General features: G+C 34.8%; 1 protein-coding gene across 2 annotated transcripts; it reads right to left on the minus strand.

Moving 5' to 3' along the window:
* On the minus strand, positions 1-27,666 carry CIP2A (cellular inhibitor of PP2A). Of its 2 annotated transcripts, XM_043448615.1 has the most exons (22): positions 27,307-27,636; positions 26,055-26,175; positions 25,390-25,537; positions 24,215-24,327; positions 23,270-23,364; positions 21,924-22,020; positions 20,953-21,075; positions 20,662-20,807; positions 20,212-20,287; positions 17,195-17,413; positions 15,594-15,753; positions 14,192-14,333; positions 12,748-12,847; positions 11,150-11,268; positions 10,043-10,238; positions 9,286-9,360; positions 9,086-9,196; positions 7,524-7,720; positions 5,319-5,432; positions 4,964-5,046; positions 3,916-4,055; positions 1-2,703 (listed from the first exon to the last, which is right to left on the minus strand). In XM_043448615.1, exons 6-22 carry the CDS (start codon positions 21,993-21,995, stop codon positions 2,533-2,535), a joined length of 2,244 nt encoding a protein of 747 aa, XP_043304550.1. In that variant the 5' UTR covers positions 21,996-22,020; positions 23,270-23,364; positions 24,215-24,327; positions 25,390-25,537; positions 26,055-26,175; positions 27,307-27,636; the 3' UTR covers positions 1-2,532. The 2 variants fall into 2 exon arrangements, with proteins under 2 accessions (XP_043304550.1, XP_043304549.1); XM_043448614.1 differs by lacking the exon at positions 26,055-26,175 and having other exon boundaries at positions 27,307-27,666.
* Between the last annotated feature and the right edge of the window lie 56 nt (positions 27,667-27,722).

Below are 27,722 nucleotides of genomic sequence, written 5' to 3' on the forward strand. Positions count from 1 at the left end.
TTGAAATTCAGTTACATTTTTATTTAATGAACAGTCCTAGCTCAAGACAGAACCTTATTATATTTTTAACAGAGATAACTAGTTTTTGCAACATACAATAAATGAAACTAAAAGGACACCAATCTGACGTTTCTCTAAAACAGAGCATTAGATTTTAATGACTTATTTTTTGCCCTGACATTAAATGGGTGACAGTTTATATAAACTCCAACCAGCCAAATTTTAAGAAAACTCTATTTGTCCAAGTAACAAATGTAAATGGTTACAAGGAATTGTGTTAATGTATACTTGAATTCAAACTTCATGGCAAAATTCTTAAAGAATATGAACAACTCCAATATATTTATTTACTTGTATTCACCATTAGAAAATGGACATATGCACATAGGAATCATTTGTAAAATTCTGACTAGAGACTCAAATTTGCTTAAAATAAATTAATAATTAATTTTTTTTACAAAAGAAGAACATATACACATATATACACACACACTTGGTTTTTGATCTACCCAGAACCAAAAAGTAAAAAAAAAAAAAAAAAGTTTTGAGGTACACAGAACCAAAAAGCAAAAAAAAAAAAAAAAATTATCCAATATACTAAGGTTAAGACAAATAGGAATATGAAAGATGCTACAAGAGATAGAAAGACTACGAAAAAACAGAAATGAAGATGGACGACAATTAGTACTCACCATTAAATCTGAAATATGGTTTTTCTTCTTTAGAGAGAAGAGATTAACAGATTAAAACTATTGTATTAAAAAAAGGCTGAAAAACACATGCAGTCTCTGCCTACACAGGTTTTTAAGAATAGGCAAATTGAGTGGTTTAAATAAACGCATACTTGCAAGAATGGACTAGATCTGAACTGTGCAGTTGGATGAAAATTAAAGTTACAATCAATTAAAATTAAATAAAAATAAGCATTCAATCCTTCCACTGCACTAGACACATTTTAAGTGCTCATTAACCACACGTGGCTAAAGGCTATGGTACTGTATAATGCAGACAAAGAACATTTCCATCATCACAAAAAAGTCTACTGGGTAGCACTGAGCTAGGCTCAGTATCTTGAATAGAACATGCCCCTTATGGAATGAGTAGCAATTTAAAATGTAATATACGACACGATGCTTTTTGAAAAATTTTCAGAACTATACAAAATGCATACAAATGTATGAAACTTATTAGTTTGACACTGTTTAGTGTAACTAGTGAATTACAAAAATATATTTTCTAAATATAAATTCAGATATACTATGGTTAAAAAACAGAAGTAAATCTAAGTTTACCTAAGTCAAACAGAGATACAAATAGTGAGGAATACACCAAGTAAAATCAATGGTTGTAATAGCATAGCAATAAAATCAACCAAAATACAAATATACAAATTCTTCTTAAAGACTACTTAAAACATTCAATTCAAAATAAAGTACTAAAAAATTCCCTTGTATAAAAGAAATACATGAATGAGGATAAAATTATGCTTTAAAATTAAATGGCCTAATGTAAAACTATTTCAATAAGAGATGATATATTAAACGAAATTCACATCAGAATTAACAAATTTCTGAATATGTGGCAAAGGTAGAATCCAAGTTATTTGTATGTTAATAATAAGAAATTCATAACTGACTGAAAATGATACCAATGGGCGAATATGTAACATTTTAAAGAATAAAACTAAAGGTATCTATAAATAATTCTGTAAGTTACTACAGGTTTTTATGTGACAATATAGTTACTTAATACAACAGCTATTTTTTAATTTTTATACATTATTTCTATAAATATTCACTGTATTTTTTTAAAAATTTAGACCTTACACCACGTATCTTACTACATTTTAAATGCAGTAATAAAGTTATTTTAAATTCACTGAACGGGGGTGAAGGGAGACTCAGATGAAGGTGATTAAAGGGTACACATTTCCAGCTGTAGGTAAGTAAATACTGAAGATGTAGCACACAGCATGATAAAGAGAATTTACATTGCTTTCTTTAACTTACATATCAAAGTTGTTAAGAGAGGAAATCCTAAGAGTTCTCTTCACAAGGAAAAACAACTTTTCTATTCTTTAATGTTGTTTTTATATAAGATTATGGATGTTCACTAAACCTATTATGGTCATCAGTTCATAAGGCAAATTATTATGCTGTATATCTTAAATTTATACAGTGCTATGTGTCAATTAAATTTCAACAAAAGGAGAAGGAAAAGTTCACTGATGCCTGATTTTAAAAACCTAATCACAAATGAGAGTAAACAAGCAGAAGACAGTGGAAAGCGACTAAGGAAAAAGGGAAAAAAACACCTTAGAAAAAATAACGGAGAGTAAGAATACTCTGAAGAACCAAAGAAAGCTTTACGCAGCAAAATACAGAAACAGGAAGCAAAAATTTAAGACCAAATAACAACATGTGTCAGATCAGGTTCTTTACTAAATTAGTAATTGGATAATAATTTGCTCTCATTTTGGAGTCACAGATTAGCTTTCCTCCCCCACCCTGCCAGTAGATAAACACATAGTGTCTATATACTGAGATTCACAGTTTCTGGATTTATTTTCCCACCACTTAGACTGTGGATCATTGCTATCATATGAGAATGTTTGTTTAACTCCTCTTGCTGAAGTTTTACCAGGGACTCTTTCTCTTCCAAACGACCTTCTAATTGAGCCTTTTGAACTTCCAGGGAGGAAGCCTGAAAAAAAGGGGGCGGTAGAGAGAAATTGAAGAAAACAACTTAGCATGTTTTCTCTTCACAGAAACCTGCTTTAAGATGTCCTTATGTTTTATTTGTGAGACAACCATATCAAGGCACATTAATGTAATATGCTTTACTTAACAATTATATGGTAAGTTTAAGATCTGTAACTGTTAATAATAAACAAATTGGGAAGACATGATTCAATTTGTCTTTTTAAGCCTGGACTTCTACAGAAACTACTACTCATTACCATTTAGAATTACTATTAAGATAAACATATTAAAGCTAAACTGTATGCCTCTCCTGTCACTTATATTCTGCAGTCGCTCAGTCCTTTTAACCTTGGTCTCTTCTCATCTTCCTTGTAGTAGTCGCTCCAGAAAGCATTACCCACAGCTACCACACTCGGTGAGACTGTTAAGTCGCTGAGTTGTGTGTGACTCTGTGACTCCATGGACTGTAGCCTGCCAGGCTCCTTTGTCCATGGGATTTTCCAGGCAAAAATACTGGTGTGGGTAGTGACTCCCTTCTCCAGGGAATCTTCCCGACCCAGGGATTGAACCTGTGTCTCCTGCACTGCAGGCAGATTCTTTCCTGTCTGAGCCACCTAGATAGCCCACACTCAAGCAATCATGATAATGTAGAAAGAGCAATGAACTTAGGATATATGCCTACTATTTCACATAGCTGTGTGACAACCTTGAGCAAGTAACTTAAGACTCAGTTTCATTTGTAGGATGAAAATATTTATAAATACTTATATATTAGTATATTTATTAAAGTGAGGAAGATTAAGAAAAATATTTCAGAGTCCTTTGTAAATTATGAAATTTTACATACATACAAACTTCTATTATTATCACCATCCTTGTAAGCAAAGAGATGCAGTTATATATATACACAAATACAGGTAGCTATCTGTATGTGACATTATGAACTGAGAACCTCTTTCTGTATTCTTTGCCCTCTTGAAATCAGCAAGTGCTGCAACACAGTATACATTTAATCAACGTGTAACAATTTTAGAAAATACAAATTTTCACAGTGAGAGCCCTCACAACAAACAATTGTCAGATCAATTTGAGCTTCTGGTAACTTCTAAGCAAAATTACTGAAGAAACAGAACACTAATTTATACAGATTTACCTTTTTCACAAAATAAGACTTAATCACTTCAATGCAAATGAGAATGTAATAGATTCTTACCTTAATGCTCAATTCTTTTCTTATCTGATCTGTTCTATTTAATTCTTTTCTAAGGACATCAATGGTTTCTTCTTTGCCTTCTTTTTCTCTTTGTAAGACTTTAATCTTTTCTTCCTGTACTTTTATTTTTTGTTCTAGGTCTTAAAGCAAACAGTCAGCTTTATACTCAAAGGTCCTATATTGACATTACCCTGAAGCTATTAGGTTATAAAAGACAGACAATTACAAAGAAGAAACATCTTGCTACAAATAAGTTATATAGCATTTGATGAATTAAAAAAAATCATGAAACTTTTCCCCTATGCCAGGATTCTATGGTGGTGGTTTAGTTGCTAAGTCGTGTCCAACTCTTGTGACCTCACGGTAGCCTGCCAGGCTCCTCTGGTCCATGAGATTCTCCAGGCAATACTGGAGTGGGTTTTCATTTCCTTCTCCATGGGATCTTCCCAACCCAGGAAGTGAACCCAGGTCTCCTGCATTGCAGGCAGATTCTTTACCAACTGAGCTACAAGGGAAGCCCAGGATTCTATAGAAAATGCTAAACTGTCCATGTCTTTCCCTCTTCCTTTGTTCCAAATACAATATACAGTAATGTGGGGAAGGAAAATCCTCATAGAGTTTAAGGGTTAGAAAAGAAAGGGCAAGAGAAAATTATGAACAATTACATAGGTAGATGTCTGTGCTTTAAGGCAAGTGAGTCAGAACAAAACCCTTTTTGTAGATCACTTCAGAGTTACTACCTTTCAGAAGCTAGCAACATAAGTTACCTAGTACTGCCACCTGCTGTTATATTCTTTAAAAAATTTTTTTATTTTAAAAAGGGCAATCATTTTCTATAACTCCTGATTTCAGAAAAAATGTATTGTTTTTTTAGTCTAACTAAACTGCTTTGTGGCAAGGAAAGGAGAACTTTTAAGATATGATTTAAGGGTTAAAAAAATGAGAGAAGTAGAAAATGAAACAGCAAACTAAAAACCACTCATGCTTTGATTTTCTTCCAACATAAGATTTATTAAAATATAGACAATTTATTAAACAAGCTACTTACTTGCTAGCTTACATTCTCTGTCTACTAGTTGGTTCTGTACTTCTTTTCTCTGTTCTTCTTTCTCTATCAGTTGGGCAATAGTTCTGAAGTTATAAGAAAATACAGAAGAAAACGTTAGTGAACCATAAAATTTCTTTTTCTCTCCAACAAGTATTTTAAGAGGAAATTTCTAAGACTAGTAATCACTCTTAAATTCTGCCAAATATGTACTTTATATCTATAAGTAATAACTCTGTTAATTTTATATATAAAAAACAATGTTCTATATATAGAGAATAATTTTTGAAAATGATTTCACATTTGAAAAATCACATTTGAAAAATCCAAATAATTAAAATAAAAAACTAAATTTTACTTTTCATTTTGTTGCTTGAGTGACTCATTCAGCTTTTTCACAGTCTCAATTTGTTTATTTAGAGAATCACAAGTGACCTGTAAATCTTTGTTCTTCTTTTCAGCAGTTTCACTCCTGAAAAGACAAGGAGATATTTTCAGTAGAGGAAAACACAGAGAAAGAGAAACTGAGTGTCTTCTTTACCACCTCTTCTGACTAAACTGCAGATACTGCAGGAAGAGGAGGAATGCCATGTGAACAAGCAAGACATAAACAGAGTTAGGTTAACTCTAAAAGACAATAAAGATATGTTTTGGCTGACTGAGGAGGTAAAAAATTACTATGAAATGGAAACATGTGGGACAGCAACTTCATATTTATTGATAAAAAGCTTTATTTACAGAATGTTGCACTACAAAATTTGCTATTAATATAAAATAATATCTTTTTCTTTATAGTCAAGTCCAGAAACTGAAACAATTTCTGTTAAAGGATAAGGTATTAAAAACAAAAAAAATTAAACTTACACCTATCATCACTAGCCTGTTAGGCATAATATATGTTCAAGGAAAAACATCAAATTAATGAATTAAGTGGTTGAAGATTTTAAGTTTCTCTTGCCTCTTTATAGCTCTGCATCATATAGTCCTGTGCTTATTTTACCTGTAAGGTAAACATATAAAAAATCCTTTCCAAAGTGACACTTTGACACCCAACTATCTTAAGCATAAAATGTCCTCCCAGAGGATAAACAAAATGGTGGTATTGGCCAAATGTGGCCAGCACAAGTTTTATTTATCCCACAAGAGTTTGTAAAATTCTGAATTTGAATGACTTGAGATATCCCAACCATTACAAATAAACTTTCCCAGCCAGCTTCATTAGTTATCCACCTGGCCCCTCAAGGCTGGAGTTTGACTTCCTGGCCCACCCCTCACTCACTATCTGGAACATAAGCAAATCCTAGAAAGCCTATTTTCTCTTGGACCACTGTCTACTTTCTCTCACACCCTAACTGAACACTAATAGTCCACTTTATCAGGGCTGCCTCAAACAATCAGACTTAAAGTTGCTGGGGGAGAATATCCTATTTAAAAATCACCGTGTCCTCACAAATTTTGTAGATGCTATACATTTTCCACCCTTCATTTTTATTGATGGGCAAATAAAATAAGGGCTTCCCAGGTGGCACGGTGGTAAAGAACCTGTGCTTTCACACAGGGGGCACTGGTTCAATTCCTGGTCAGGGAACTAGATTCTGCATGCTGCACAGTGAGGCCAAAATAAAAAATAAAAAGAAACATTATCTTGCTTAAAAAAACAAAAAAGGAATTTAAAAAAAAAAAATAAGCACACGGACCTTGTAAAGTTAAATTTTTCTGTATCTCTATATTAATATCAGAGAAAGAAGGACATTGTTTCAAGTCTTAACCTATCTTAAACTATATATAAAGAAAAATAAACAAGTTAATGAGAGTGTAATTTTTGTTTGGCAGAAATAAAATTACTGGTCTTATAATTTGTTAAATTAAAACTGGCTTAAAACATAAAAAGTGACAAGGGGAGGAATACTCAATCTCATACTTTGTTAGTGACTGTATAAATTGGCATTGGCATAGCCTTTCTGAAGGTAAACTGGACAATCAATCAACAATTTAAAAGCACATACCCTTTAAACCAGCAATTCACCTGTATGAATTTATCTTGCAGATACTGTCATAAATTTAAATAAACTACACTCAAGGACTTTAAAGAGAAATACTGACTACAAATTCCAAGGTGAGTCAAACACTAACATCCAAATTTCTATGCTATTAGGTTGATGATATGACAACTGTTAATATTCAACCACTTTTGATCTGCAGAAACGGCCGATCCATATGGTTCAGCCTAGTATGAATTGTGACAACTAAGGTCATTCAACAATCACTTATGCAGTGCCTAACCATGTATCAAGCACTATTCTAGGCTCTAGAGATCTGTCCGGGAATAAAACAGGTCCAACTTGTCCTTGTGGTGCTAACATCCCAGACGACTGATGACTGACTAAATGAAACTGGAAAGAGACACTTATATTCTGTTTCCAACTGTGGTCTGAGTTTGAGTAAGCAATCCTTCATTTCACTATGAATGTTCAGAAAAGAACTTTAGGGACAGAGAAGAGAAACACTGAGTGTTCATTCTAAATTCTAACTTTACACACAAAGTTTTACTTTATTAATTTACCTCTGAAGAAGTTCCATGTAGGATTTTGTCAGAACTTCGTGTTCTTCAGCCACAGACTCTAACTTCCTATTATGTTGAAAGAGATGCTCAATATCACTCTGGGCTCTTTCCGATTCAACCTGCTGTGACTTCAGCAACACAGCAAGCTCTTCATTTTTTCTTTCAACTTCTCTCAACATATTAGCAAGTGTCCGAGCCTAAAAGAAAATGGAATACTTTTCTACTATCATTTATATAATATGCTCAGTTTCTATAATTTAAAAAAATTAATGAAACAAATCTGTTTATTGTCAATATTAGGCCAGTCTAGAGTGACAGGAAAAATGTTCCTCTCGAACATCATCAAGGGTGACAGTGGGGTCACACAGTCTTCAGACGCTGTGAGAAGTACTGTACAGAAGGCAGCACGGGGAGGAAGGGTCACCAAGAGTGTGGGAAACGGAAGACCAGAGAAAAGCTTCCTGGGAAACGGAGGAAGCTTTTAATAGATCTAATTTATTTAATAGGTTTAATAATCTAGAGGAGTATTAGAAGACAGAGAAGAGAAGAAAAGGTATTCCAGATACAGAAGAGCAAGTGCAAGGGCAGGAAAACATAAACGTATGTCAAGTTTCAGAAACTGCAAAGCAATCTAATATATTTGACTGGAAAGAATGCAAAGAAGTGCAAGGAGATGGGGAATGAGAAGTAGTTAAAATCCCTATGCAGTAAGTTCTTAGGAATTTAAATTCTCTTCTGAGCTAAAAGGTGAGACACTGAAGGATATTCGGCAGAGAAGCAATCGGATCCGAGTACCGCCTCAGGTATGACCGTGCAGGGAGAGGAGAGGATGGGAAGATCCAAACACAGCCAGCGACTGTATGTGAGGGTGGATGAGAGGAGGGCACTCGACTGAGGCAGGAAGACTAATTAGAGGCTCTGCTGGCATTCAGGTGAAAAAATAAAAAAGACCTGGTCTGTAACAAATAGCCGTGAGAACAGAGACAAGGCAAAAAGCATTATGTAGAAAGTAGAATCAACTGAACGTGATGAATGACTAACTGCAGAAGGTAAACTGTGATTTCTTGTTTGGAAAACTCTAAAAACAGAACAGGGAATACATAAGAAAGAATACTTTTTTAAAAAGGGAGGGTGATGAGTTCATCACTGCTTCCACTGAGCCTGAAGTATTTGCTATGTATTTAAATGGAGCTACACAGAACATACTCAGTGCTTAAGGAGAAGGATCTGGGCTCAGCATACAAAATTTGGTGAGTTAGCATTCTGGTAATGAGCAGAAACCATGAATCACCTAAATAAAGGAAAAGGGCTTAGAACATAATCCCACTCAACATCTAAAGGGTGAGTAGATAAAATAAGATTTAGGAAAAGAATATACATTAAGGTAGAAAAAAGGTAACTGTAACCAAAATTAAAGGGGAGAGAGTTTTAAGACAGAGCAAGTAGTTGTGCGGAATGCTGAGGACATGCTTCAATCACAATGATGATGGTAAAACTAACATTTTGTACATGTTCTATTTATCTGTTTTTCTACTAATCAAATGTCTGTATATTGTACACACCTCAGTCTCAGCTTGAGTTCTCTGACAGCGATACTGAGCAATCAGTCTATCAGCCTGTGCGAGGGCCAGGGCTTTTGCTTCCAAGAGATCCTGTAGCCTGCTTTCTTTGGACTGTTAAGAAAACATACCATAAATCTTCTTCATTTGCTGGAAAATATCTCTTAGGGTTTAACTGATACACAAAATAAGGTTGTACTCACAGCTAATGTGGATAGTTTCATCTCATACACATCCATTATGTCAGATATTCTCACATCATTAATCTGATCCTTTACCTGGATTTAATAAAGTAAAAAAAAATCAGAAATCATTAGCACTCAATAAAAAAAAACAACACAGATAAACACCTACTGAAACCAAATAATTGAAACTCAATAACAAAGGTAAAAAAAGGATGTCTTATGAGGCAGATCAAAACATTTCATTAACCTGACTCTGACAGAAGAATATCTTGGTGATCTGCTTGTGGGAATTTAAAGTATATTTAAACTGGGGGTGATGGGGGTGGGGGTAGGAAGGTAGGCTGGTTTGGGAAGACTAAGGGAAAATTGATAGCGGTTATTAAAATGTTGGAATTTTATGACTGAGTTTTTCCTCTTTCCACACTTTCCAGAATATTGCTACTCTTTATATTAAATAATGTTTCAATGATCAAATCTGCATCTAAAGTTGTTTAAGTAAATGTTATAATAAGAGTTGATATTTAGTCGGTATGTTGTGGCTCAGCTGGTAAAGAATCTGCCTGCAATACAGGAGACCTGGGTTTGATCCCTAGGTTGGGAAGATCCCCTGGAGAAGGGAAAAGCTATCCACTCTAGTATTCTGGCTTAGAGAATTCCATGAACTGTATAGTCTGTGGGGTCACAAAGAGTTGGACATGACTGAGCAACTTTCACTTTCACTTTAGTTGGCATGTACCAGGCAGAATCCCACTTTTCATGGCTATTTATCACTCACCACAACTCCAGATTGAAGTTTCTCTATTAATTCCTCAATGTTCAATCCAGGAACTCTATCTTTCAAAAGTGGAGGAGTTAAACATTTTACTGATGTTGGAAAACTGTGATTTAATGATTGCAAAGGCACTCTTCTAGGCATATGTTCTGTTTCCTGTTGTCTATAGGCATTGTTTGCTGCTATACTTTCTCCAAGTCTGAGTGGGAATCAAAATAAAAAAGAGAAATAATTATATGAAAATAGAGCAGAAGGCAGAGTTAGTATAGAATTAGGGACTCATTTAGAATTGGTCTTTTGAGAATTTAGTCTTCAAATATTTCTAAAATAATCTTGGACTCTATGATGAGGCAGAATTTGGGGAAATATCCAAAATTTGCCAGAGGACAACTTTTCTACTTGTAACCCTTTACAATGACAACCCCACCTCTGGTTTGGAGCCTCTAGAACTAGTTTGTGAGAATGGATTATTGGTAAAAATTAGTTATTGGTATTGGTAAGAACATCCCTCTACCCATGGGCAATAACACCTGGCCTTTAGTTTTCCTTCACCCTTCCCTTTTCTCACTCAATGTTATTCTTACCAACCTGACCACCTGCTTCTGAAAATATCATCTCAATGGTTGAAACTGATGTGTACAGTAGATAATTCTGTCTGACCATTATCCTACCTTCTTTAACGACAGAATTTTTCTTTAGGAATCCTTTCCATGGTAAATGACCCAGATCTAGTCAATGAAAGCAATACTCAGATTTAGCACTCAAACAGCTGGGAACGAAAAGCTCTTTCTATGGAGAAACTAAATTGGTAGGATGTAAGCTTAGTACAGAAGCTACTGCATTAAATAGAGGTGTTGAGACAGGCATAGCATCTGAATAATAAATTTAATCACCTGAATGGATCTAGCTATTTTCTAAATGCGTATACATCTGGTCATCTGATTTGTTGAAATAAAAAAATTTTTAATTGAAAGTTTTTTTTTATTTTAAGAATTACAATGAAGTCTTCAATTCACTAATTTTCCAATTTGTCCATACTGAAGACTATTAAAGAAACTGGCAGGATATTCTAGCACCACGAGAGATACACTGCAAATGATTATAACTCACACTAATGCAGGAAAATCTGGCAGTGGAGAAGCTTCCAATAATATTCCCAATCCAGACTGCACTTGTTCTCTATTATCTGATGTTAAAGCAAAAGCCAAGGGAGTGATCAGGCGAGGATCCTGTGCAAACCAGAAAGCAGAAAACAAAGGCAGGCCTTTCAGAGTAAGGTGAATAAACAGGCCTAAATCATAAACAATTCTAGGCAAATTCTAAAGCATTTCTATCTGATGTCTGAATGTATTTATTAGTCTTTACCTAATGTTAGTTTACAAAAATCTGGCAAAGGTTTTAAATGCTTTTACTGTGCCTAAGAAAATCATGTCTTAAATATTTTGATTTATTTAAAGTAGCATCTACAACTGATTGATAATTTGAGTTACTGTTTTCTTTTTCTAGCTACCATTTAAAAGGAAAACTGGCTAGAAGAAAAATGGTAAATCATTTCCAAATTAAAGTAAAAAAATAAAATTCAAATTAATTTCATAAAATATTTTAATTTAGTGAAACAATTATACTTTAAAGTATAAATACTTCATATCAGCAAACATTTTCATTAGTACTTTAAGCCTCAAATCATCTATTGTGAAAAAATTTTTATTGACATAAAATCAATTTTTATTGACATAAAATCAGTGTGACTCAATTTAAAATTTGAGTAAGTTGCTAATAGAGAAAAATATTACAACATAAATTTTTTATAATTATCAACATTTTAAAATGTTGAGTGTTTTATAGGTACTCGAATATAATCAAATACCACAACACCATAGGAGATGGCTTTTACCTCCAAAACCCTCATGGTAACCCTTCATATCTCCTCCATGAAGGGGGATCGTAATTTCTACTTTGTAGCCAAGAAAATGAGCTCACAGAGGTGAAGCAACTCGCTCAAGTCTGTGCTAAGAAGTGGTGGAGTCAAAATCTGAAGCCCATCTTGTAAGCCCCGTGCTCTCCAAGTATACAAGTAGGTTCCAGTTTTGGCTCCTACCCTGTCTACACAGGCACCGGAGACATTTGTGTTATTACAGTAACTTAATTCACACATGTTTGTTAAATATCTGTTATAAGCCAAATTTTGTGGCTATCAAGGAAAACATTTAGAACTCGTGTTTAGCCACTATGGTCAATAAAGTCGGTGAGTTAGCTATTTTCTGCACACCTATCAAATTATCACTCACAATCAAGTCCTTTTCTTCCAGATGTCTTCTTCCTGCCTTAATACTCTACCTTATCAACCTTAACCAAAAACAAACACTCCAAAATAAATACCATTCCCCCCTACCATAAAGCCAATAGAAACAAATGAAAGAAACCAGAAATATGACACAAGAAAGGAAAAGGCTGTGGAGGCAGGGCTATCATGAATATTCCATACTTCAGAATCAGAAGCACTTATGTTTAACCCTTGTAAAACTCCATAAAATAACTATAGTGAGAATATTACGTTACATCAGACAATTAACAATTTGCAAATTTTTTCCAATGGCCAGTTCTAAGAAAAACATTGATGTTTTAAAGATTAAAAATATTAAAACAGAAACATATATTAGGAAACATTTATATATATCAACTCCAATATTTTAAGAGTTTAAACTCACCTGAAGGATTTTGTAGAAGCTTACTTCCATACCAGGAACCAGCTGTTTAAGTTTGTTCATCAAATCAAGAGTTTTCAAAATCACATCAGCAGCAAGTTTGCTTTAAAAATAAGTCATATTTAAAAAAAAAAAAAAAGTCATATTTAACTTAGATAACTCAAAAATTGCTTACAGCTTATTTCTGTCCATAAATCTAAAGAAAATAAAAACCCAAAACCTTTGTTCTTAAACCGCAAGATTAACCACTGTTTGTCATGAGAAGTAAAAATATCAGAGACCAACATCCTTATAACCCAAGATCCAGAGAGAACTGGTATTAACAGTTTAAATTTAGACAGTGTTTCTTTTCTAATCTCAAATACCAACATGTTTCAACTTTTGCTTGAAATTACTAGCAGTATTAGCAACAGGACTCATTTAATTCTTAGCTTTGTCACTAGAATATTAACAGTAGAGGGCAGCTCTGCCTCTGTGGGTAATGTTTCAGTTGTGTCCAGCTCTTTGTGACCCTGTGACTGCAGCCCATGAGGCTCTTCTGTCCATGGGATTCTCCAGGCAAGAACACGAGTGGGTTGCCAAGCCCTCCTCCAGGGGATCTTCCAGACCCAGGGATTGGACCGGCATCTCTTATGTCTCCTGTGCTGGCAGGCGGGTTGTTTATCACTAGCGCCACCTGGGAAGCCTAAGAGGGCAACCTTTAGGAATGTAGAGTTATCTAACATGTACTGAAGAAATTATACTAAGCTGTTTTTCACAGCTTTTTAATTGAAAAGGAGTACAAAAAAGTAAAAAGAGATCATTGTTATTCTTGAGTACAATTACTGACAATTATGACATTTATGAAAATTGGAACAAATTATAGTGATTAGCATTCAGTGGGTCCTCAACAAACACTTGTTAGATGAACTTAATTCACAGGGGAGGACAGGGGTAAAATAATCTCATTACTATCAGTGAAAATCCACATTTAACTGTAAGCCTTAACATGCTAGAGAAGAGTTGTCTTTATTACTAGAAACTTTCAGCAGTGATTGGTTTCTTTGAAATAAAAATAATCTTTCTGTTTTTTTCATGCTTTGTCATTTCAAAATATAAAATTAAATAAATATAAAATAATTACTAAGTCAAAGTTAGGAAGGAACTCGAGAAAAAAAAATGCACTGAAGCATAAAAGACTCATAGATAATCACAATAAATTAAAACAAGACAAACAAACCTAAACAATGAAAAACAAATCACAGATATTAATATCTCTGTTCAGAAGCACATGATCTATGACTTAATTTTTTAAAAATTAAAAATTTTAATTTTAATTCTCTTCTATATCTTGAGTTAATAGAACATACCCAAGGATGATCCTCGAAAACAAATGAGAATCACTACATCTTTTGATTTTTATTAAATTTGGACTTACCATTTTGCCATTTGTATTTCATATACTCACCATAATTCAGAATCTGCTACCTTTGTTCCAAAGCCCATATCAATCTTGCCATATGTAAACTGTTGTTCTATCAGAGTGGTACATTTGATAGTAGTGAGAATTTTTGCAACATGCATTTTTAGAGTGTCATCTCCACACAGAGGTTAAGTTTTGTTAAGAAAAACAAAAAATTCTCAGAAAAAAAAAATCCTTATATTTGTAGAGCACTTTACAGCATTTAGGATGATTTCAAACAAATTATTCTTGTCACTGCAATTTGGTGTAATTATTGCTACATTAGCTCAATGACAGATTAGGAATTTAGGAGCTCAGAGCCATTTAAATGACTGACAAGTGGCAGGAGATGGGACTGCCACCAAAGTTTCTGACTCAAAAGTAAAACAGAAAGGATCTGCTTTTCACTGGATGTTAGCTTTTTATTAACAGGTTTCACAATGGGTCAATAAATGCTTGTTGAAATAAGGGAAGTTATTTTCTCATTTGTTTTTTCTCAATTTCTCTGTAAGTTAACTTGAATATCTATTATTAAAAAGGGGTTAAGTTTGGTACTATTCAATGAGAGGAGGCCTAAATATTTTAGAGAGCATCTCAAGGTCAAGCAAGATAATCCTGCCTTTACAGCAGTGGTTTTCAACCTTGGCTGGATAGTTTAAACAGTCACAAACATGCCTTCACATCCCAAGGTTCCACATTATTTTAACTGAATCAGAGTCTCTCAAAGTAGGAGTCAAGCGTCAGTATTTTTAAATGTTCTCCAGATGATTTTAATACATAGCCAGAATTAAGAATCACTGCCATCAAGAAAGAAGAAAATTAAGAAGGAGCAGCACAGATAAGAAATTAAAAAGATGTTGAGTGTGCTATAGGGCAGGACAAAATCGACTACATTCTTGCTGCTCTGAAACACAAGGTTATCTTTTTTGTAAGTACATGTCATCTTTATTGAAACATTTATGGAGGTGTTAATTTTTAAAACACAAGCTAAAAAACTAAGCTAAAATAATAACTACCAAGGTATTTTTCTTCTCTGATATACTCCATCACAACATACATCATCCAGGGGCAGCAATCAGCATCGAAAGAGAACATCAGGGTATTTATTTATGTATCTACTAACCTCAAATTATGATAAAAAATGTACAAACCAAACTTAAAAAGCATATCTGAAAATGTCTGGAAGTTTTACACAGAAAAACATGGGAAAAAAGTCTTGATAACTTTTTCTAAGAGACTCTTCCGTGAGCATCGGTTCTTTAATTTAAACTTGAGTTCAGTAATTCTGTACAGATTCAAGCATGAGAGGTATAAAACTATAAATAAAGACATAAAAGACAGTAAAAATGCAGAAAATAAATTCTAAAAAATATAAGCAGTTAGTTTCCATAGTTAAACTGAAGGATATTTAACAAAACTTCAATGGCCTTGACCATTCTTGCACATTTTTTCCTTATTAAGGCTTCATCTAGATTTTGTTCTGTGAACTGAAGCTGATCAAGGATTGTAGGCAGCAGAAGAGTCACAAAACGGTCAGCTGAGGAACAGTTAGCAGTATCTATGACATCCTGGAGAATTCACAACCCCAAAGATTAAAAAAAAAAAGAGAGAGAGAGAATACAGAATGCATAGTCATCACTGAACTGCAACACTCTTTAAATTTCTTATACAGATGATCATTGAACAATGTGAGGGTTAGGGGTGCCAACCTCACCATGCAGCTGAAAATCTGAGTATAACCTAGTTGGCCCTGGCCTCCTGTATCTGTGATTCTGCATCTATGGATTCAACTAACCTTGCAGACTGTGTAGTACTGTAGTATTTACTATTGGAAAAAAAAACCCACATATAAGTGGACCCAAGTAGTTCAAACCTATGCTGTTCAAGGGTCAATTGTAATTACTTCAGATATTCTTGACCTGTGGGTCAATTGTAATTACTTCAGGTATTCTTGACCTGTGTCTCCTTTCATCCAGTTTTGAGGGCTATGATGACTTTTTTATCAAATGTACCAGTCTCAAACAAGACTTTTTAAAGTGGACTCTGTGCCTTAAAAATTATTCTAAGTAGGTACTGAAAACAAATATCATGAAGATGCCAAATGCAATTACAATAACTAAGAGACACTGGTATTAACACTTTACAACCACAAATAATTCCCATCAAGGATCTCACAGGGCTTTTTCAAAGCTAAAACGGATTGTTAAGTCAAGATCAACATGAACCAGAAAGAATAATTTGTGGATAATCCTTAACAAATATATTTAATCACTCATACACATTTTGGTTTGTGCACAGGATCTAGTCATGACAGTCACGAGAGGGTAAACATTTAGGAAAATGCTGGTATAGACAGAATGGGTATAAAAACAGGGAAACAGCAGAGGAAACACAATGACCTGGATAATAGAGTCTATCAGAATTTAATGGCCTCTATGAGAAGGACTTTTCCAGCCTGCACTGCATGGCGTGTGGGATCAGTTTCTGGACCCCAGATTCCACCCACGCCCCCTGCAGAAGAAGAGCAGAGCCCTAACCCACTGTACTATAAGGGAATTCCCAGTAAAGGATTTTTGTTTATATCCTTAAATACCTGACATGTTCCACTCTATCTGACTGACTTAATTCAATGTTCCTAAAAACCCACTCAATAAAAACAGCACAGTATCTACTGAGATGGAGAGGCAGAATGTAACTATTGCCAAGTACAGTCATACACCAACAAACCATACAAATCTTAGTCATACCTTTACTTATTATGCTGAAAGGAGTATATGTAAGTTATTTAGTGAAAACACAGAAGTCTCACTAATAGTTGGGACTTGTCCAGAAAAACGAAATTCAGTAACTAGGGTGTTACTACTAGAAGTAGGGAGTCCAGTAATTGCTAAGTTTTCCTAAAGGGTATGAACGATTGTAAATTTATTATAAACTTATATTAACATTTTAGAAAACTGTCTACTGAGAATCGTAAGAGCAGAAAAGTCAATTTGTTAGTCACTCTAGTACCTCAAATATTTCCTTGAATAACTCCAGTGCTACAACAGAGCAGTTTTCTGATCCATCCAAAGGCTGGCTTGACCAACGAAGAAGAGCCACAGTAGGTTCTAAGGACTTAGAACGGCTTCCCAGAACGGCGCTGCCAGACGGGGGCTGTTCAAACATCATCCGTGTGAGCACGCGGCGCAGCTGAGTCACTGAACAGAAGGCAAGAAGTAATTCTAAAACCTGTGCAATATAAAGGCTTCATTAAGGTCTATTTCATTAGACTTCAATGTACAAAGCAACCAAAAGATGAAGTTGGAAATATTTATTTTTAAAGAAAATAGAACAAAAATTAAAAGTTGCTTCCCATTTTTCTCAGAGTATTATTTCTCAAAACGTGTCATTAGGTTCCAGAAGGTTAAAAATAAACTTGTTAAAGGTAGTTACTTCGCTTAAGAGGACTATGGGAACTGAAGATGGGCAACTTCAACTAATGTTATATACCTTCCATAGTACTTAATTTTTCTTCAGCACAAACATGTTGTCTCATGCTAAGATTTATGAACTGCTATAAAGTGTACGTTAGGATTTTCAAAATGACATCCCAAAGCTTTAAAACTTTAAGGATGGCTATTTCCGCAGTTTACACAATGGTGGCAATACGCCCCTCAGCCTGCTTCTCTGGTCCACATTTCTTCTGTGCTTCATAACTGAGCCTCATGCCATTACATAGCATCCCACATCAACTTGTTTATTAGCTATTAAGTTAAATTCTACCTTATTTAACATACTACCAACTTATTAAAAAAAAGTTGTGGTATCTCTTTGTCTACTTATTTCTACCTTTATCTGTTCCTTGTAAATGACATACAATTGGGATTTGTGTTTTAATCAACCTGACAGTGTCTGATTTTAATAGAATTCAACTCATTAGCATTTACTGTTACAAATGATAAACTCTTTGACTTATTTTCTTTTAAATACTGTAGTACTTGTTTTTGAATAGATAATACAATCACTTGGTTCCAAAGTCAAAGGTACTGACCTGACCTCTACCTAACATTCCCTGGAAGCAACAGACACTATCGCCAGTTTCTTATTTACCTTACCAGAGATTATGTACTGCACATAGAAGCAAATACTCTCATTTACAATTTCTCTATAAGCATAACATACAGGGAAATAAAAACATCAATAGCTAATGCAAAGCCAGCTGTTTTCCCCAAAGTGAATTACCCGAGTAACTAGCAATTAGATCATGAGAATTCCATCAAAACTCCTGAATTCCCTTGAGTCCCCCTCCAGACAATGCCTCAATCACTACTTTGACATCAGATTTTTGACACCAGACATTAATTTTACCTTAGCTATTCTTGTATCTTTGCATTTCCATATAAAATTTTCAAATCAGCTTGCCATATTATATAAAAAAACTCACATGGAATTTTATATATAAACACAATCTTACAGGGTACACTTTTACATCTGATTTTTTTGTTATGTTAGTCTCACTCATTATGTTAGTGAGATTCACTGATATTTTCGCATGCAGCTGCACCTCACACATCCTCACTGCTGCATAGTATTCCAGTGTATAAACATACCACAGTTTATTTGCCCATTCCACTGTTGCAGGCATTTATAGTTTACAATTCCTGGCTATTGTTAACAACGCTGCTGCATTTTATACATGGTGAACACACGTTTTCAACTCTGAGGTAAATAAAAGAGTGGAACTGCTGGGTCATAGTTTATACATAAGTCCTATGTTAGTAGATAATACCAATTTTCAGCCCATGAGTATCTCAACATTCCTTCCATTGTCATCTATGCTTGATAGTATCCATATTTTAAATTTTAACTATCTGGTGGGTGTGTAATGGTATTGTATTACCATTTAAATCGGCATTTCCCTGAAGATTAATAAAGCTGAGCAACTTTTTCACTCTTTAAATTATTAGTGGCCTTCTCATGAACAGAAAAGCTCTTAATTTTAATGTAATCTAACTTATCAACATTTTTTCCTACATAGTTCCATGTTTTTGTTTTCTGTTTAAGAAAATCTTCATCCCAAGGCTACGCAGATATTCTGCTAGGTGTTTCTTCTTAAAGTTCACTATTTTCCTTCCACACTGAGAGCTACAATCTTTTTAAGACCGGTGTGAGCTAAGACTTTGCATCTGGTGTGAGGTAATGGTTAAAATTCAGCTTTTCCCCATATGGATATTCAATTGATCAGTATCATTTACTGCAATGATAGTATTTTTAAGAGTGTACTGTTATCAATCAGGAGGCTATATTCTGTGGGTTTGTTCGCACTGCATTCTGTTCCACTGAGTTAGCTGTTTATTCTTATGACAATACTGCACTATTTTAATTACTGGAGCTTTGTATTATGCTTTAATATCTGGTACTATAAGTCCTCTAGCTTTGTTCACTTTTTTCAAAATAGTCATGGCTATTTTTAAACCCTTGCATACCCATATAGAGTTTATAATCAGCTTCCCAATTTCCATATACAACAAAAACAAAAAAAACCTAAAGCTTGCTATAATTCTGACTGACCTAATATGGTAAACTCATCCAATCTATGAACTTGCTCTATCTGTGTTTATTTAGGTTTTTTCTATTAATGTTTTGTAATCTCAGAGTAGAGGCCTTGTACATGTTTTATTGGGTTTATCCCCTAGGCATCTGCATTTTAAAAAAATCAGTAAACAGTACCAGTTTTAAACTTTCATTTTCCATTTAACACTCTCTATGTCTTTTGTGAGCTTACTGACATATCTCTCAACTATGTAGAGAAGAGTGGAATCTGTGCCATATGGTTTACATGTGTTCAACAGGCACTGTGAAAAATTTCTCAAAAGGATTATGCCAGTTTATGAGGATTCAAGGAGGGTTCTAAATATTGGTACTACCTGGTTTCTTGCTTGAGATCTTGGTTACATGGCTGTGTTCATTTTGCAAAGATTCAGAGATCTGTGTACTTTTCTGCATATTGTAGTTTTTAAAAACTAAAAACAAAAAGCTATATATACCTTTGAAGAAGAATCAGGATCCTTTCCATTAAGAAGACCTAATACTTGATTAAGACATGAAGAAAAGTGCTCATACCTAGGTTTAAAATAAAAACATACATCAAATGATAAGTATGAAATTGATACATTAAAAGTATTTTTATATAAGATAATCATACTGTTCAGATGTAAAACTGGTTTTGCACAGATTAATCAAGATATGTATATTCTGGAGAATGGCACAACCTTATTTACCTAAAACAAAGTAAAAAGTACACACATATCCTTGTTATACTTTAACATTCCAAGTCAGAAAAAAAAGAATGGGAACTTGAAGCACATGAAAACATTCTGATTTTAGTCTATTGTGAATCAGTAGAGTCCAAGTTTATTTTGTGTAAAAAGGCAATTTTATTTACTACAAATACATCTTGGTTTAAAAACAGTCCTACACTTGTCAGATAGCCGTACCTGGTAAGATAATCAGCAATTTTAGGATTCTTAAGAAGATCCACCAGTAGATCAACTGAATACTTTCTGGTCAGTGTGCCATCCCCATTTATGAGAATATTAAATATTAGCTGAAATGTCTGATGAATATTTCGAGCATGGAACAGCTTAAAAACAAATCAGGAAAAGGATATTATATAAAAAAAGTTTAAGTTGATACCACCCTAAAACTCAGAGAGTCTCAATAACTTTTAAAGTATCAGAGGATGTAAACTTTAGAATTAGTTTCATAAATTGCAAAAAAGTTTTTACCTTTTCCCCAACCTCTTCGTTTAATGTCAAACTGGATAATATTGAAAGTGCAAACACAACCACAGTTAAACTACTATGGGCCAAGAAGCTTATAAGAGTTCGATAAAAAGATTTCACATTATTCTGAGGAAGAAAAAAATTTAAAAATAGATTAGAATGAAAAAATTGTGAGCCTTACATTTTGTTTTAAAAAGTGTATCTTGCACAGAATAGGTAAACTTTTATTAAATATTATTACCAACTTAGAGATCATTCAAGGCGTAAGATAGGACTTTCACAAATCGCTCACAGTAGTATGAACAGGTACAATCTGAGTAAACAGCAGTGTGTAGTCTGAGTTTATGAGCAAATGTTTACCTTTCTCAAACAGTTTCATGGCTCAAAATAACCTCCACCAACAAAATAGGACGAGGTCAGAAAAATCCAGCACATGAACAAATGAGATACTGTTAAATTTAAAACTCAACAAGTAATACTGAATATCGTACAGCAAGGGAACTGTTCATAAAGCAACTTAAAGAATCAAAGAACTTTCCTGATTTAACATATTTCTAACAGTGGTTCAAATAACCTCATTTGAGTTCCCTCACGTCTCCCAAGTACTGGTAGTGATGCTAGGCACTTATGAATCTTTTTGGGAAGTTGTAATTAACTATGTAGAAATACAAGACCGAGGTAAACGCAACTGCCAATGGCATGTTTCCCCTCTGTCAGCATTTCTTATATTATTCAACAGGACAGACAATGAGATGCTACAGAAGAAAAACTTCTAGCATTTAAATTAACATTTGTATTAACTCATCTTAATTAAACATATATGAAGGCTAGAGTAATTAAAGTTATTTACGCCAATCTGATGCTTTGTTAACTTTGATGAGTCAGCTAGACAACACAAATTCTTGTTAAATTTCTTTTTAAAGAAAAAGGTGAGCCTACCACAAAACAAAAGAAATATTTTATAAACTTCTTACCAAAGTCTTTATGTGCGTTTGAACAGAAAGATTGTGCCGGCAAAGATTTGCCAATAATCCTAGACAAGGCATTGTCAACTCATCTTCAGAAGATTGACTGTTTCAAGAAAAACAATAAAAGATAAAAATATTAAGTTCCTTCTAAATTACTCAAAAATGGTCATTTACACATTTAAACTCCTTCCGTTTTATAAGCAAAAAGAAAAATGTGATTAACATGTGAAGACTGCCAAGTTTTGAATAGTATTGATCATTTATTTCACGTTTTGAAACTAAATGATCCTACTCAATATAGCATAAAAATATAGAAACTCTGAGTAATCATATGCTATCTCATCAGTATATTCTTTCAAGAAGATTAAATATAAACATAATTTTCAGTTTCAGTAAGTTTTTCTGTTTCAATCAATTCATTTCATAAATTTCTGTTATAAAAATTGAAGTTGTTCTACACCATTTGATCCTTGAAATCATCCAATGAGTAAACAGGAATCATTATCTCAGTTTAAAAATTAGGGAAAAAAATTAAGAAAAATTGAATTATTACATATTTTAGTTAAAAAATAAACCAGTAAGCCAACACAATGTGTTCCTGAAAGTTGCTCAGTCTTGTCCAACTCTTTGTGACCCCATGGACTATACAGTTTATGGAATTCTCCAGGCCAGAATACTGGAGTGGGTGGCCTTTCCCTTCTCCAGGGGATCTTCCCAACTCAGGGATTGAACCCAGGTCTCCCACATTGCAGGTGGATTCTTTACCAGCTGAGCCACAAGATAAGCCCAAAAATACTGGAGTGGGTAGCCTATCCCTTCTCCAGTGGATCTTCCCAACCCAGGAAATGAACCAGGGTCTCCTGCATTGAGGTGGATTCTTTACCAACTGAGCTAGCAGGGAAGCCCAATGTGTTCCTCTTTCCCCATGTATTTTTGCTTGTCAGTGTATTTCTTGAATGGTTTCATATTATTTCTTTCCTGTCTGTGAAATGGTTTGAAAAAGAAAACTTGGGACTACAAGTTGTACAGACGTATGTTTTTACCTGACTGTTATACCACAGGTAGACTGTTTAGTTAAGTTAGTTAAGAAAAGAGTCAATTGATAGCTTATATTTGTTTTTAAAGTTAAATTAATCCTGGATAAGAGTTGTTTTTTTTTTTTTAAAGGAGTTAGTCCTTGACCACTAGTTTGACACCACCTCTATTTTAGGTGACTTGTTTCACCAGCAGGCCTGTTACTCTCTATGACTAATTGTGTAAGTGCTTATAATGGAATCAACTGCTTTTCTACATTAAAAAATAAATAAATAAACCAGTAGATTATTTGGTTACATGTGTCGTTGCATACTCACATATGATCTATCAGGAATGTAATTAATTCATCTATATTGGCACCAGAATGCAAAATTTTGATGTTGTATGTTAACCTCTGCAGAAGCTGAATGCACTGAGAATAAGAAAATAGCAATGAATATAAACACATAAAAATATATTTGCATGATCACAAAAATGAACTCCTACACATATTCTGAGCATGTAACCATTTTAGGAGGCATTTAGAGTAAAAATCTTTCCATATCTTAGAAAGGTTCTATTTTCACATGTAAGTAATGAGATTTTACTTAAACATACACAATTAATGAGACCTTAAAAGTTCATCTCCTGACTCACACATTTCTATACATTCTATCTCAAACACAGCATTGTGTCATCAACCTGGCTTACTTAATCATATTAAACTTATATGCAAGTTGAGAATATATTCTGTCAATTCTAAGATATACGTTATTCATATTTCACCATCTCTAAAATCTCATGTCAGTTTAATTTGCCATGTTTTTCTTTCCTACAATTGATGGTATTTTAGGCTCAAAGAAATACAGGTATAAGAGCTTTGAGCCTATGTTAAAGAAGACTAAATCTATAGCTTCAATTTTTATAGGATGTTTCCTCAACAGTATGAGACTACATGCTAACTTTAAATTATAATTTTAATACGAACAGCTTATACCTCAAAATGCTGATATCTATGTTTATAAATCTGTCAAAATCTGTTATAATGTGAATTTTTCTTCAATAACAATGCTAGATGTAAATTTTCTTCTTTAGAATCTCTTAAGTGGTCATACATGTGACTAACCAGTTTTTAAGTTTATTGATGGTGAGAACTGTGCCTAACCACACAGTATTAATGCCAGCCTGCAGTAGCACACTGTATGTCAGCACTTCATAATACACACTATCAATTCTGATTTGAAAGTAAGAATAAGCATGAAGTGGAAAGTAGGTGTGTATACCTGCAGAAACACTGAATCACTGTGGCAAGTACTGCTCCGACAAACCACGCCTGCCAGCACACTATTTAGGTTGTACGTATTCTGAAGACAGTCTCTGGTTTCATTGTCTACAGCTGTAAGTTAAAATAAAAGGACACAAAGTAGATCATCTTTATCTATGGCCTTCATGGATGAAAGACAAATAATTTAAAACTTATTTCATACTGAATTTACCATTATATAAAAATATAAAATATGATGTGGCTATTTTATTTACAAATACCCCCCAGTTCAGAATTTCAACCATGGTGGCTACTATACTGGACAACACAGATATAGAACATTTTTATCGTCTATTTGAAATGATCTGTTACCACTTCTGTATCAGTTCTTCTTCTTTTTTTTTTTTTTAAATAAGCATGTACTAATTTTATAACCACATACAGAAATATCTCCCTTGTACCCCCAAACACAAATCAGGAAAAAAAGTAACTGGTGAATTAAAACCTAAAAACTAAGACAAGGTAGGGAAAAACAAAAAAAGCAACATTTGTGTTTTTTAGCTTTTAGCTCTAGGTTTAGTATAGTCTGGGCTTCCCTGGTGGCTCAGAGGTAAAGCGTCTGCCTGCAATGCGGGAGACCTGGGTTCGATCCCTAGGTTGGGAAGATCCCCTGGAGAAGGAAATGGCAACCCACTCCAGTATTCTTGCCTGGAGAATCCCGTGGACAGAGGAGCCTGGTGGGCTACAGTCCATGGGGTTGCAAAGAGTCAGACACAACTGAGTGACTTCACTTTCACTTTAGTACAGTCTATGAAAAAAAGGATGATATTTTGATCACTAGCTATGATTTTCTAATACTGTTCATACTGACACTTGTGCATGTATTTTTTTAATTTGAAAGCAGGCCCACATTTCTTAAGGTACATTCTTTTCTGTAGACCACTGAACCCTTGATATGCTTCAGATTCTCTGTTCCAATAACCTTAAAAAGGATGCGTATAATATTCCCTTTACAAGAGATCCACAACAAGATAGTTCAAAGAGCTCCTGCAGCGAAAAAATCTTTTTTTTTTTTTTAAGAAATCTTTCAAATGTGAATCATCCTCTGAAAGATTCTGTAATGGAACCTGCCCTTTGAGAAAATACTAAATTCATGCATCTTCTAAAAAATAAAAGAGAAACTAAATACATTACCTAGTTGAGATAGCAAACTGACGATACTTAAGATCAGTGGGGCACTTATGTTTGGGTCTTCAAGTAGTTCTACAAGGCAACTTAAGCATTCACTTGGTAGTATCTGATTTGATGTAAACAATCGAGTGAGCTTCTGTCCAGAAATTACCTAGAAAACAGTCATTAAAATGTGTTAGTTAAGAAATAGCAGTTTTCACTTCTTCTCCATTTTAGATAAAAACCCAGTTCTTCCAAAGTGGCACTGCCACACTCTTTCCCAATTTAGAAAATTCATACACGCTGCTCCCTCTGCATGGAAGATCACCTACCCTTCACGCACTAATGTAATTATTCCAGCCTCGGTTTTGGTTCCTCTACTGAGCTTTCTCTAATTCTCTTCCACTAACTAGGTTAGGTTTGCCTGTTACACTGTCCTATGGGACATTACAAAAAGCACACATGAATCCACTTATCTGGACAGGGGACATCTGAACAATCCACCTAAGGGACAACTTATGTGGTGCTGGAAATGTTCTATCTCATGATAACAGGTCGCAGCTACTCGAGAGTACACTTAGGTTTAAAAAATAAATAAAACGACCAAGCTCTTCATTTAACATTAATGCACTTCATGCAATGCGTGCATGTTATCTTTCAATTAAATGGTAGAACAGTTTTTGGTAAACCTCTTGAAGAGTCTCGGAACGCAGTACATAGAAGTCAATCTCTAAGCTTCAAATTTCTTTGAAGTCCCTTTCAATTCTTGATAACACTCTGCTCAGCAGGTTCACAACATACCTGTTTATTCTCAAAAATAAGAAATGTTTCAGATTACGGTCTAAAATTCTTAACTTAATTCTTAAAGAAAACAAGTATTCTTAGGAGACAGGCAGCTCTAGAAGAGGAAGGAGCACCAGAGAACCTTGAGAGAACAGACACAGTGCACACCAGTTAGAACAAAGGCTGATGTTGCTGGGCCATTCACAACAGCCTTCTTTGCAGCAGTTTCTAATCTTTGCAAATTTAGCCTTCTGTCATAGGGTTAATATAATAAATAGGATATATTTTAAAATTATGTTCAATTCTATGTTGAGAAGCTGCAACACAGAATTAAGGGTAACTTTGAGCTTAATTACTTTTTATTAAACTGATGTCAATATTAGTTGGAATTCCATGAATGTATAAGAAATGACAGCCGGAGTTTAAGACTCTAAAAACAAACAGGATCACAGAAAGCTATGATTGTATCTTTTAACACAAAATAAGCACACTCTAGAAGCAAATCACTGGGAAGTAACAGAAAAAATGACAATTCAGCATTTTAGGACTGAAAAACTGTGAGCAATACATTTTGGTAAAGAAAAAAGGATTATGATTACTAGTAAAAAAGACTGGTTCTCAATCCAGAGTAAATTGAAACAATAATTTTCAAGCTCGAGATCAACATGAGTTCAAATCAAAGTAATAAACAACAGGTTCAGATTGCAAACTGCCTAAGGGACAAGAGAGAAATCATTTTAATTCCTGTTCTCTTAGCACCTCCACCTTCGAGAACTGCTGTACCTCTGAAAATGCCTGTTACAATGGAAAAACGAAAATAAGCAGCAAAGGAAAGGATATAGCTCCGAGCTCTTTCCTCCGTCAACTCCAAATACGCTGAAATCCCCCACCTTTTGTCTCACCGCCTCCCCCCCCCCCGCCCTTCCTAGGGCTTTCAGTAGTCTTTCCTCACTGCCGTCAGCTGAACGCGGGGAGGCTTGGGGTTGGGTGGGAATTCAAAAGTGACACTCACTTCTTCAGCAATACAAAAAGACAGCGGAGGGAGCGCGGAGTTGCCCTCTGTTTTCGAGGCTGAGACCGCTACAGCCGCGGCCACCAAGTGAACGAAGGCTACAGCGAAGTCCGTCTCGTCCGCCACCCCCGGAGCCCCTGACTTACCTCCAAGTGCCGCAAAAGCTGAGCGGTGTTCGCCTCGGACTTAACGGCTTTATACTGACTGATGGTCAGAAGCAGAGACTTCAAGCAGGCGGTGGAGTCCATCCGGACCCGCCACAGGGCCGCTTGGAGCGGGTACCACCACCGTCCTCCAGCTTTTACCGCGCTTTTTTTTGATTTTTCTTCTCCACCCCCTCGCTCCCGGAAGCTTCCGATTCCGGTTGAGCTCCGGAAGTCCCTTGGCAACTTGAGGATGGCACCCTACGAAGGAAAGGGAGGGCTGGGATGGAGTGGTGGAGTGGGGGGTGTCGAGGCCCAGTGTGAATCCGTGAGGCGGGCTGGGAGTTGTTCTTTCAGACCCCCGATCTGAAAAGCCGCGAGGTTTTAGTTCGAGATCCCGTGAAGCTGAGAAATCTCGC

Source organism: Cervus canadensis, chromosome 27 (assembly GCF_019320065.1).
Source record: "Cervus canadensis isolate Bull #8, Minnesota chromosome 27, ASM1932006v1, whole genome shotgun sequence".
Classification (NCBI taxonomy): domain Eukaryota; kingdom Metazoa; phylum Chordata; class Mammalia; order Artiodactyla; family Cervidae; genus Cervus; species Cervus canadensis.

Excerpts from the sequence above, each read along its gene's own strand:
- CIP2A (XM_043448614.1), bottom strand. The coding sequence starts at position 27,408 with ATGGACTCCACCGCCTGCTTGAAGTCTCTGCTTCTGACCATCAGTCAG. Across the intron at positions 9,361-10,042 it reads AACTTCAATCTGGAGTTGTG|GTAAAGGATCAGATTAATGA; the intron begins GTGAGTGATAAA and ends TATTAAATCCAG. Across the intron at positions 5,433-7,523 it reads TACATGGAACTTCTTCAGAG|GAGTGAAACTGCTGAAAAGA; the intron begins GTAAATTAATAA and ends TTGTCTTTTCAG.